At 36.8% G+C, this 12,498-nt stretch overlaps 1 protein-coding gene across 1 annotated transcript in view; it reads left to right on the top strand.

The window, feature by feature from the left end:
* The window catches only part of nonC (serine/threonine-protein kinase Smg1), a 1,411,261-nt gene that overhangs the window by 80,150 nt on the left and 1,318,613 nt on the right, over positions 1-12,498 (top strand). Inside the window, exon 5 of the mRNA XM_090378365.1 lies at positions 1,313-1,394. Within this exon, the coding sequence (XP_090234491.1) occupies positions 1,313-1,394 (82 nt within the window). The remainder of the gene's footprint in view (positions 1-1,312; positions 1,395-12,498) is intronic.

Below are 12,498 nucleotides of genomic sequence, written 5' to 3'. Positions count from 1 at the left end.
AAAAGTCCTGTTTCGTTGGCATTGTAGATGTCTTCGTCATTTAAATCTTTCCTGATTTCTGCCAAAACATGGTCAATCCATTCATTTTCTCAAGCTTCTCCACTAATTTTTGGATAAACAATGTTATGTCGATTTTTAAATTGATCCAGCCAACCGTTTTTACACACAAAATCGTTGTGTCCAAATTGTTTAACAAATTTTTCTGCTTGAGCCTTCAAGATCAGACCATCTACTGAAAATCCAACTCTGTTGATGAAGCATTGCTTACATTGAAGATCAACATTTGCAACCTCACACTTTCTAAATTTTTTTTTTTTTTCGGTTATGTTCTTTTCCAGTGCTGTTTTGTAAACATCTTTATTCTTCCACAATGTTGATACACTTGAAGAGGACAAAGAAAACTTTTTACAAACTTCAAAATTTTTTGCACCACATTCTAACTCACAAATAATTTCAACTTTTTCGTGAATCGAGAGACACTTTCTTTTGTTAGTAGATATGTTTCCGAAGGAAGGGTTCATTTCTAACTGATTGTACTTTAAAATGATAAAGTGATCTGCATACAAAGTTCTTAGGAGCCGGAAATGCATACATTCTTAGAAGTCCCGAAATGCATACAATGTTCTTAGTTTGCGCACTATAGCCATAGATGCTGATGCGCCAGAAAAATCCTAATAACCAACCTAACCAATGTTCTTAGATGTCCTGAAATGCATACAAAGTTCTTAGAAGTCCTGTTTCCAAAATTCTTAGCAGTCCCAAAATAAATTTATGGTTCAGTGAATATAAGACAATCTGTAAATAGGATAATACTACAAGCAAAATGCCAGTGCACTATTGTATGGCCCTAGTATCTGGAAGGACACGGTCAGAAATTGCCCTCTAATCCAATGCAGGTGGTCATAAAGCTAAGTTGCCCTTTTCATTTTCGTCTATTCCAAGAATTGGATTTTTTTTGGCTACCCGAGCAATTAAGAATGTTTGCATAGTTACCAAAATTTGTTTTGTGTATCCGTGTAGTACGCTCGTTATAACAGTGAGCGATTGTATGGGAATACACTTAAATTAAAATCATTATGGCTTTTTGCTCGTTACAGCTGTGATCTTGTTATTCCCATGCTCGTTATAACCAAGTTCGACTGTATATAATATAAATATATTTTTAAAAATTTCTTATATAATATAATAAATGTAATCTCTCTCTCTCTCTCTCTCTCTCTCTCTCTCTCTCTCTCTCTCTCTCTCACACACACACACACACACACACACTATAGTCAAATTTTTTTCTTTTTTTTTTTTTTTTTTTTTTTAGTGTCTTTGAATGGATTTTTAGGACCTATAATATGTCCATTACAGATGATGCCCGGATTCTTCTCTTAAGAGCTGTGTATGAGGTAGATATGGTTTTTAATAAGTTTAAACATTAAAATTCTTATTTTAAAATAAATGGTAATTGTCATTTTTTTTGTAACACATATTTAATTATGATAGATGTTCTAAAAGTAATTTTTATTCATTTCTGTATTTTTGTATGCTCAGATGGAAAGCAGTGTTCATGTTAAATCGAATCTTCTCTAATGGCTTCAATAAATATTTCATCAATTATGTGAATATTCCCTAGTTGAAATGTGATAAAGCTGTAAAATGTATCAGTTGATGGTGTATTATGGGCTTTAGTTTCCCTTTTGTATTCTCGAGTTCCTGATAACAAAAACTGAACCTTGAACATTGACTAACCTTCCCAAAGTTATTTGAAATACAACTTATGCAGAAATCCCATAGTTTTGCTTGAAGGGAAAATAATTTATCTTGACATTATTGTTAAACACATATGCAATATGCTTTTTTTGAATGTTATGAAGTATTATAAATAGTTTTGTAATTTTGTCATCATAGCAAAAATGAAAAGGAGTAAGGCAGATAAAAATTATGCAGTGAGCCAAAGTGTTGAGTGGGTTGGACCAGCTATGACAATGCTGGAAGAGTCAGAGAAAATTCTTTTTATACATTAAATATAAGGAGAGTAAGAGGCTGAAATTAAACTAGGAGAAATGTGGTATTTAAGTTGATGAAATTGAGCATTTCAGATGCAGAGCTGATGATTTGAAAAGAAATCAGTCAGTGAGAGCAACAAAGTCGAGCAAGTTCAGCCTAAAAATAATCAGATAGAAATAATTCTAAAGGTTTATTTCTATGGATAGTCATGTTATCCTTTTTCTTTACCAGTTGTATTGTCACATCTAATTGACATCCATATTTAAAAATTAATGCAAAAACTTATGTAGCTTATTTGTTTATTCATAACTGCCATAAGGTCCCGTAATAATGGTAAACCGTTATGGGACCTAACTACAGAACTGTACTTCGCACTTTGTGGAGTTGCATGGAAATGACCATAACTTACACCCCCGCAAGAAAACTGACACAGCTCAAACACTGCTATGACACTATTTCCATTTGCCTCCATTGCATTATCAGTAATGCCAAAGTGACACATAGTGTGATCTAGTGGATTATTTTAGTATTATTATTGTGGCATTTTTCTGGTTACAAGTCCAACACGTAATCTTCAGATTTATGAGAAAATCCGAAAATTGAAAATTTTTGAGTTATGTCACTTTTCTTGCTGGGTGTGCGAACTGCAAGCAGGTGGATGGATGCTGCATCATGACAGTGCGAAACCTCACATTGCTCATATTGCCATTGAGTACTTAACCAGCATTAATGTCAAATGTATTCCTCATCTGCCCTACAACCCTGACCTTACACCCTTCGATTTTTTTATTTCCAAAGAAATAAAAAAAAAAATAAAAAAAAAAAAGGTTTTCCACCATGTTTTTGAAGAATGACAGAAACTTTGGAGTTAGTGCATTTTATCAAAATGGAGACTACTTTGAAAAGGACCATCAAAATATCAATGATATATATAGGTATGTTGTGAAAAAAAAAACTATTATCATTCCTTATTGAATAGACCTCACAGTATTAGGTGTGACAAAGAAAAAAATTCCCATCTCATCTGCCTAATCTGTCTAATAGTTTATCTAATTCTTTAAATTTGTTCAAAATGTACAGTCAGATGGAAGTTTCTTCTAACAATCATTTACTCTCGGACTGAAAACAAATTTTTGCACCTCTGTCCTGTGACCAATCTTTTTGAATTTAACTTTATGCTCCCTTACGTATATGTTGTTTGAAAATGAGTAAGGATGCCATCAGCAGTTAGTTTAATCAATCCATTTAATCCTGAGTCAGTCACATGGGGTTGATTCGACCCAGACAGTATTTCAGCAATTTATGTGAAAGTCCAGCTGAAACTCCTAATAGTTGTTGTTGAATATGATTTCTTTGAATTTTCCACTGAAAATTCCAGAAATTTATGTTATCACACAATTAGGAAAAATTCATGATTAAGTTAAATCTAATTTTATGCACATGTTGATAGATATGCTATAAACAGTTATTGATAGCAAGTTCGCTTTACTGCTGCACTCTTTCCTCCAATCAGTAATACTCTGGCTTTGTGACACTGCTGGATCATCTGGAATTAAACTATTGATACATCCACTTTAAGTTTCTTGCAGCAAGGGCTCTTGCTACTGATAGGCTGGCATCTAATTGTAGCGTTCTTTGAAGCACAAAAATTTTAAATTTGCATTTGCTCATTGACAGTCTAAAGCAGTGGTCTCCAAAGTGGGGTGCACGAGATGATCCATGGGGTGTGTGAATGATCCACGGATGATTCATGGGGTGATGTGGTAAGCAGAGTGAGCGATGCAGTCCTTCCATTTGGATCAGCGTACCTATGTGAGGCGATTCTCTGCAATGACTATTATTAAAACCATGTTTAGAAATAAACTTAACTTGGAACCAGATCTTTGGGTAGCCGTGTCCCAAAATATGAAACCAAGATACACAGCACTAATGAAAAATATTCAAGCACATTGTTCCCATTAAAAAATGCTGTTGATTTGATTTTTATACCACATTATACTTTAATTTTAATTTCGTTTTGTTTTATATTTTTGCATCGAATTAGATTATGATTTTTTTCAAATTATATGTGATTCTAGATATAATGCATACAATGTAAATTATTATTATTTTTTTTTATCTGAACCCCAAACACGAGAGGTATTAGAACCTATAGTACTTAGTACAGTGCTTGGGTTGGACGTTGAGAAGACGAAAGAAGATATTTGTTGACATTGGACTTGAACTTCTGTAGATTGTAATTTTCAGGAAATATGTATGCAGGAAGGTTGGTCCAGAAAACGGCAGTTGAATGAATAAATGAGGAAGATGAAAAGTTGGTTCTGTGGGTTTGAAGTTGGACAGTAAATGGATGTTGGCAGCACATGTTTGGACTGTTTTGAAAGAGAGAGCGGGAATTATAGAAGCCAATTCAGAAGAACAGTGCCCATGGAAGTATCTGTAGAAGAGGCATGCAGCAGAAACAGTACATCTATGAGAAAGTGAGTGGAGAGACTCTGTTAGAGATGAATCATTAATTAACCTAACTGCCCTCTTCTGAATGGAATCAAGAAGCCTGAGAGAGGTTTTGGGGGCACCACCCCAGATGTGGGAACAATATTCCATGGCAGGGCGGATTTGCGATTTATACAGAGTGAGCAGCTGTTTGGAAGAAAAGTAACGCCGAGAGCGAAAGAGAAAACCAAGTTTTTTAGATGCAGAGGAAGCAATATTTGTAATGTGCTTGTGCCAAGAGAGAGAAATTAGAAGTCAGGGTAATCCCAAAAGAGATATATCATTTTGCCTAGAAATCGGAGTGTCATTAAAAATAAGCACAGGAGCAGAAGAATCCTTTTTGCGAGATATAAGACAAGACTGAGTTTTAGAAGGGTTGAAATCAACTAAGTTGTCTTTGCCCCACTGGAGAATTACCTGAAGGTCGGCATTTAAGGAATTGGTAGCAGATTTTCGAGAAGTTGAAGCTGATCGAGCAGGACAAGGTTTCTCAAAGTGGAAAGTTGAATACAATGTGCTATCATTGGCAAAACTATGGATAGGATTTCCAGTCAATGGAAGAAGGTCTTTGATATACAAGAGGAAAAGAGTGGGGGAAAGAACTGAACCTTGGGGGACACCGGCATTAGTGGAGAAGTTAGAAGACAGAGAGCCATCTACCATCACCCTCAGTGAGCGATAGGAGAGAAAACTGGATAACCAATTACTAAAAACAGTTGGAAAACCATAAGATGGAAGCTTGTTTAGAAGACCTTTATGCCAAACACGATCAAAAGCCTTTGAGATGTCAAGAGCAACCACTTGTGTTTCACTGAACCTTTCCATTGAATTAGTCCATAAATGGGTAACATAAGCCAGAATATCACCAGTGGATCGACACTGACGTAATCCATACCGGCGATCGTTGATCAGACGGAAGGTTTCTAGGTAGTTTAAGAGTTGGCGGTTAATTGATTTCTCAATTACTTTAGAAAGAGTAGAAGTAATTGCAATGGGACGATAATTGGATGGGAGGGATTTGTCACCCTTTTTAGGAACTGGCTGGATATGAGCAAATTTCCAAGCAGAAGGAAAAACACCTTTGGAATAAGAAAGTGAAAAAAAGCGGCAAATAATAGGAGTAAGTTCAGGAGCACAGGTTTTGAGAACAAGTGGAGAAATACCATCAGGACCTGGAGCTTTCTTAGCATCAAGATTCATCAAAATCCTTCTGATATCCTTTTGACGGAAGACCACAGGAGGAATTGAATGGAGCGTGTTGGGAATGGTGGGAGGTGTTTTACCAAGATCATTAATACATGAGCTGGAAGAAAAATGGGATGCTAGCAGATCAGCTTTATCCTTGGCTGAAGTGACAACAGAACCATCTGGTTTGGACAGAGGTGGGAGCAGTGATGGGCAAAAGTTGCGGCCAATAGCTTTGGCAAGAGACCAGAATGCTCGGCTACCATTAGGGCAAGAAGCAAGTTTTCTACTCTTAGCCTGTTCAAACTCTAGTTTGGACTGATTAATAACTGCTTTACAATTGTTGCGAGTTTGGTATAGGCAGAAAATGAAACTGAAAATAAAACAAATAGTATTACATTACATTTACTACACTTGTTACATTAATGATTTCATATAATTTTGTGCTTGAACTTCGATTTAATTTTGTTTTGTATTTTTTTATTTATGATTTTTTAAAATTATATGTGATTTTAGACATAATGCATTCCACATAAATGATTTATAAATAAAAAAAAATAACTTATATATTTAATTTTTTATTCCGGGGGTGCACGCTAGTCCTTTTTAAGTAAAATAAGGGTGCATGACCAAAAAAGTTTGCAGACTAACTGGTCTAAAGGGAGTTTTAATTTTCAAAAATTAATTAAAAATAATGTTTTTAATATAGAAAGATTAATTTTTTCTCAGTTGTGTTTAGTAAAAATTTAAAATAATGGTGGCATCAAAACAATTAACAATTTTGAATTATTTTTTTTGGTGATTTCTCAAAATTTTGCACACAGAGGAATTGCATATTTTCGCTCACCTAACCCAGAGTTAAAGCCAATCAGTTAGGTCTCTTGTATGTGCCTAGTTTCTAAGCATTGCAACTTGCAGAAGTGAAGTCTTTCATGGTAAGAGTACCTTTTGTGTCCTTGTCTAATTCTGTTACTCTTCTCTGTACCCAATCCAACAGATCCACATGTTCTTATAATGAGCTTCCAGGCCTGTACTGAAGTACATTGAAGATGCTGCTTAATCATTGCCTTATACAATGGGATAATTACCCGAGGAAAAAGTTCCTGTATATCATTGTCTGAAACCCAACAGCTCTTAGCAGCCTGTCTGCACTGCCCTTTATGTCATCAGAGTTAGTGTTTATTTTGGGATTACTGCTACCCATGCAGTACCTTGCATTTATTAATGTTTTCAATATCATTTCTCAGCTCATCTGCCTGATTTTTCTGAGTCTTGTTGTGGTTGTGTAGCTTGATTCATTAACCACCCTGCCAACCGTGCCAAGGCAAACATTAAGGCTCTGTTTCGTAAGTGAACTCTTGTTTGCAGTTCTCTCCTAACATAATTTAGTCTAAATTTAATTAAAAAAAAAAAAAAAAAAAGAAATAAGAGGTAACTTGACTTTCTCCAGTCCAACCTGGAGTTGGACTGGAGAAAGTCAAGGTGCAAAGAGAGGAAGTCAAAGGGTTCCAAGTGATTAGTGGAGTTGGGAGAACGGTAGAGAAAACAGATGAATTTGACAGAATGAGGCAGAGAGATTTTAAGCCAGAGAAGATCGAAAAGAGGAGATTCTAAATTACCAAGTCTCTGACAGGGAATATCAGAATGGACATATGCACATGTACCATCTTTCAGGCGAAAAGAATCATACAGCGAATACTTTGGACAACTGAGATGAGCAGTGGTTGAATCAATCGATAACTGAGATTCTGTCAGAAAAAGTAAATTGGCAGACTGTAAGTGGAAATGGGCCTTATTGAGATTAGTACTGAGATCATGTATATTTGTGAAATGAACTAGGAAGTGTTTGGGAGGTTTAGGTCTTTTCGCAGATAAGCTTTTTCTATTAGTTTTACAATTCATGGTGTATTCAAAATAAGAAAAAGTGGGTGGGGGCATGCTGTCTAAAGTAATGAAATTTATGGACATGGCATACACATGTTAAGAATATACCCAGATCCTTGACATAACGTGGCCTTAACAATGCCCCCACATACACACTACTCAGACTCCCATCAGTCACTATCTGGCAGAGTAGAGTTAGCAAGGTTATACACTGCTGATCCTGAAGTCTCCTAGAGATTTATCAGTAGGATCGGTCCAGTGTACTAACTAGCCGCTGGCCTGCAAACACTGTTTTAGAGCTGTACCCTCGAAATGTAAGGAAGTTTGGATCTTGCCACGGTGTTCATATTACCTTAAAAAACATCAGTCATATTGCATGATAGAAGAGATGGGGAAAGGTTGACTGGAACTTAGCTCTGGAGACTAAATATGGGTTCCACCACTTCAAGCTTCCGGTAAGCAAAGTGGTGGTATTGCACCGGTTGATGAGAGTCATCTACCACCTAGTAATGCCTGATAACACAGAGGGGCGAAATTCGTCCGTGTGGTGTGGGCACCACACACCTCGACCCCTGCTTACGTTTTTCACAACTGGGTGGTCACCCACAGTGTGCTCACGCATGGGGGTTATACCATTGTGAATGTGGAAGCAGAGGATTTGGCTGTCACAGACCGTATGGATTTCACCAAAATTGGGTCCACTTGACTTTCTTCACCCGAATATCAGTTCCATCAGTATTTTAGACTCCCAGGTGGTAAGCACAGCTTGTCTAGCATATCTGAGAGAATGTCTGCGACAACCTCAAGGACCAAGGACTCAAGTTATATTAAAGAGGCAGCAAAGGAAGTAAGCAAACCCTTAGCCATAATTATGAGAGCTTTCTTGAACTCAGGGGAGTTCCCATGGACTGCAGATGTGCAAAAAAAGTAAAAAAAGTAAAGTGCAGCCATTATCAACCCACTGCAGGATGGAAGCCTCCTCAACAATTCATGCTGAGGGAAATGGACCATAATCTGCCACGCTTGTCCAGTGTGGGTTGGCAGATCGACCGTATTCAGCAGTCAGGGGCTTGAACCCCGGTCTAACTCAAAGAGCATGTGCTATTGCACTCCTGCTCCTGACCACTTGGCTATGGAGGCAATGTGTCCCCAATTCATAAAGGGGATCAAAGGGTGACATCGGTAATTACAGACCTGTTAGTCCAACTTCTATTCCAGGGAAAATAATGGAGTTATTGGTTAAGGAAGTGATGTGGGATCATCTACACAAAACCAGTTATAGTTCATACACATCATGGGTTTGTTAAGGGGAAGTCTTGTCTGACTGATTTGATTCTGTGATATGGTTACAAAGGAACTAGATGCAAAGAATAATTTCGATATCATATATGATATTTTATATTATCATATAAAATATGATATTTTATATTATAATATAAAATATCATATATTTTATGAAAGCTTTTGATACTGTGGCACATGGAAGACTAATGTGACAACATAGAGCAGTATGGGCAAGTTGCTAAAATGGATAAAAGGATGGCTAAGTGGGAGAATACAGAGAATGGTAATCAATGGACACTGCTCTTCATGGACTAATGTTATTAGTGGAGTCAGCCAGGGTTCAGTGTTTGGCCCGTTGTTGTTGTTTTTGGTATTTATCAGTGATATTGATGAAAGTATATCAGAATTAATGTCTAAGTTTGCAGACAGTATGAAGATTAGCAGGGTTGTTAATGACAGTAATAATAGTATGCTATTGCAACAGGATCTGGAAAAGGTGAGCAGATGGGCTTGAGAGGTGGGAACTGAAACATTGACAAATGTAAAGTACTGCATATGGGTAGCAGTAACCCCCAGAGTAACGTATCAATTGTGTGGTACTACACTCAGGGTGGTATTGAAATAAAAAGATCTGTGGCTAATTGTGCAGTCAGATATGAAGTTTTCTGACAGTGCAGACAGTCTGCATGAGTAGCTGATGGTATATTGTCAGTGATATATGGAATTTTTCTACTAGGGATAAGGAGGTGTTTATCCCCTTGTATAAGGCAGTGGTCTGGCAACATGTTGAGTACTGAATACAGGTCTGGAGGCCTGATTTTAGGATGTAGATCTGCTGGAATGCATACAGAGAAGGGCAACGAGATTGGTGAATGGAACAAAGGGTTGCTCTTATGAAGAAAGGCTTAAGATCTGCAAATTGCAGTGTGTGGAGACTAAGTACTTGCGCGATGATCTGATTGAGGTGTATAAGGCCTTGAATGGTTTGAACAAACTCAGTATTTATGGGATTCTTTCTCTTGCCCAGATTAATCTCCTGAGGGGGTATAAATTCAAGAGGAAATACAGTTGAAGAATAGATGTGTGGAAATTTGCTTTTAGCCCATGGGTGGTTGATTGCTGGAATAAACTTCCATCTGTCATTGTAGAAGTTGACAGCTTAAATAAATTCAAGTCAGAACTATTAAACATTTGGAGTGAATTGATGGGTGAAATGGGAAGGTTTTTTTTTTTTTTGGCTGATGCTGTATAAGTTTGCTTTCTTGCATCATATGCCTTTTCTAATGCTAATGCCACAGTTTCTTCATTGACTTCCCGCCCACCTCCTCCATCTTGCCATTTTTGGTATTATTATATATTTATAATAAAATTGTATTGTATTGTATTGTATTGTATTATTATTATTTTATTATTATTATTATTTTAACTAAGGCGCATTTAGGGCTAGAGCCTCAAGCTGCGAACAAATTTAGACTATGTATATAAAGTGCTTAGCATCATAATACACAGCCATTTCTGAATAAACAGAAAATTTTTAAGGCGGCATCGTTTTAGGTTATATCTCATATTGTGAATGCCTTCACAATGAGTTGCCATGATATTGCACTACTTCGAATAAGTAACGCTTCACCTAAGGAGAAGACTAGTGTTACTTATTCTCAGATAGGTACCACCACCCAGACAGCACTGTTTCAGGGCTATTTGGCCCTTCGTCAGTGAGTGTACCCAAGTGATGCAATGATGGCATAAACAGTTATGAAGTATAACTCCACAATATGAGAGATGCCTGATGGTGTATGATGTATTTAGACTAAGGCGCATTTAGGGCTAGAGCCTCAAGCTGCGAACAAATTTAGACTATGTATATAAAGTGCTTAGCATCATAATACACAGCCATTTCTGAATAAACAGAAAATTTTTAAGGCGGCATCGTTTTAGGTTATATCTCATATTGTGAATGCCTTCACAACGAGTTGCCATGATATTGCACTACTTCGAATAAGTAACGCTTCACCTAAGGAGAAGACTAGTGTTACTTATTCTCAGATAGGTACCACCACCCAGACAGCACTGTTTCAGGGCTATTTGGCCCTTCATCAGTGAGTGGGTAGGTACCCAAGTGATGCAATGATGGCAACTTTATATACATAGTCTAAATTTGTTCGCAGCTTGAGGCTCTAGCCCTAAATGCGCCTTAGTCTAAATACATCATACACCATCAGGCATCTCTCATATTGTGGAGTTATACTTCATAACTGTTTTTGCCATCATTGCATCACTTGGGTACCTACCCACTCACTGACGAAGGGCCAAATAGCCCTGAAACAGTGCTGTCTGGGTGGTGGTACCTATCTGAGAATAAGTAACACTAGTCTTCTCCTTAGGTGAAGCGTTACTTATTCGAAGTAGTGCAATATCATGGCAACTCGTTGTGAAGGCATTCACAATATGAGATATAACCTAAAACGATGCCGCCTTAAAAATTTTCTGTTTATTCAGAAATGGCTGTGTATTATGATGCTAAGCACTTTATATACATAGTCTATTATTATTTTATTATTATTATTTATTATTATTATTTTTTTCTTTTGTCATAATTTCTGGTATTTTTTTTCTCTCTTTGTCCCCCACTGCATAGGAGCTGAAGAACAGTAATGGTCAAATATAGTTATGAACAATTTGATAACTAATCATGCTGTACTGTCTTTCCATAATTTAAACTAATCTTCCATATGCCCCACTCATTTTTCCACATGGCTCACATTCATGCAACCTCCAGTTCATTTCCGAACATTTATAAAATGTCTGATTTTATTGTTAGTTTCACTAAATTATATCTTTTAAATGAGTGATGGCACACAGTTTCCTCATTGATTTTTTTTTTTCCCCTGTCTTGTCACTTCTGGAAGCCTCAAGCTTCAGTTCGTACATTTATTTTAACGTAGGAACTGAAGAACATATGGTAAATGCAGGATCAGCAATTTGATAAATAACCACATAAAACTGTGTTGCTTTTCCATAAGTTAAATTGATTTAATACTTTTACAATACATTAGCTGACCAAACATTTCAGAGGTCTTTGCCTTCTTCTTTTGTGGTAAATTTTAATATTAATGAGTAACTAAACATTAAATAAATTATAGTGTGAAAGTCATATTCATCCTCAGTGCACAAAGAACACAGTGAATTAAAGGAATAAGAGCTGTAGGGAATCCTGGGAACTGTGGATCTGACTACTAAACTGAATTAATGTTCATTTCTATTATTCTCCTGTTTTTTTTTTTTTTTTTTATGAAAACTCCAAACACGAAAGGTATCAAAACCTATAGTACTTAGTACCGTGCATGGGTCAAAGGAGAAGTATGGGGGGAGGGGGATGCCGGAAACTTTGCTCTAGAGAGTAAACAAGGGTTTCACCACTTCAAGCCCCCAATAAGCAAAGTGGTGGTATTTCACCGGTTGATGAAAGTCATCTACCACCTGTTTATTGTTATGAGGCACCTGAGGATTTACAGGTGGAATCTCTCACTTTACAGCCAGCCTGACTGACCATCTAGATTAGGCAGGGGTGGTGTAACTATCACAGGAGTTCACTTTGGCCATTCTTAATTGGTTGAGTGATGTGCTAATTTTTTGGCAGACTTCAACCAAGTTTTT

This window comes from Mastigoproctus giganteus, chromosome 7, assembly GCF_048544385.1.
Source record: "Mastigoproctus giganteus isolate SK-2022 chromosome 7, ASM4854438v1, whole genome shotgun sequence".
In the NCBI taxonomy this organism is placed as follows: domain Eukaryota; kingdom Metazoa; phylum Arthropoda; class Arachnida; order Uropygi; family Thelyphonidae; genus Mastigoproctus; species Mastigoproctus giganteus.
Note: the sequence above shows the minus strand (reverse complement) of the source record. Positions and strands in the feature narration are given on the sequence as shown.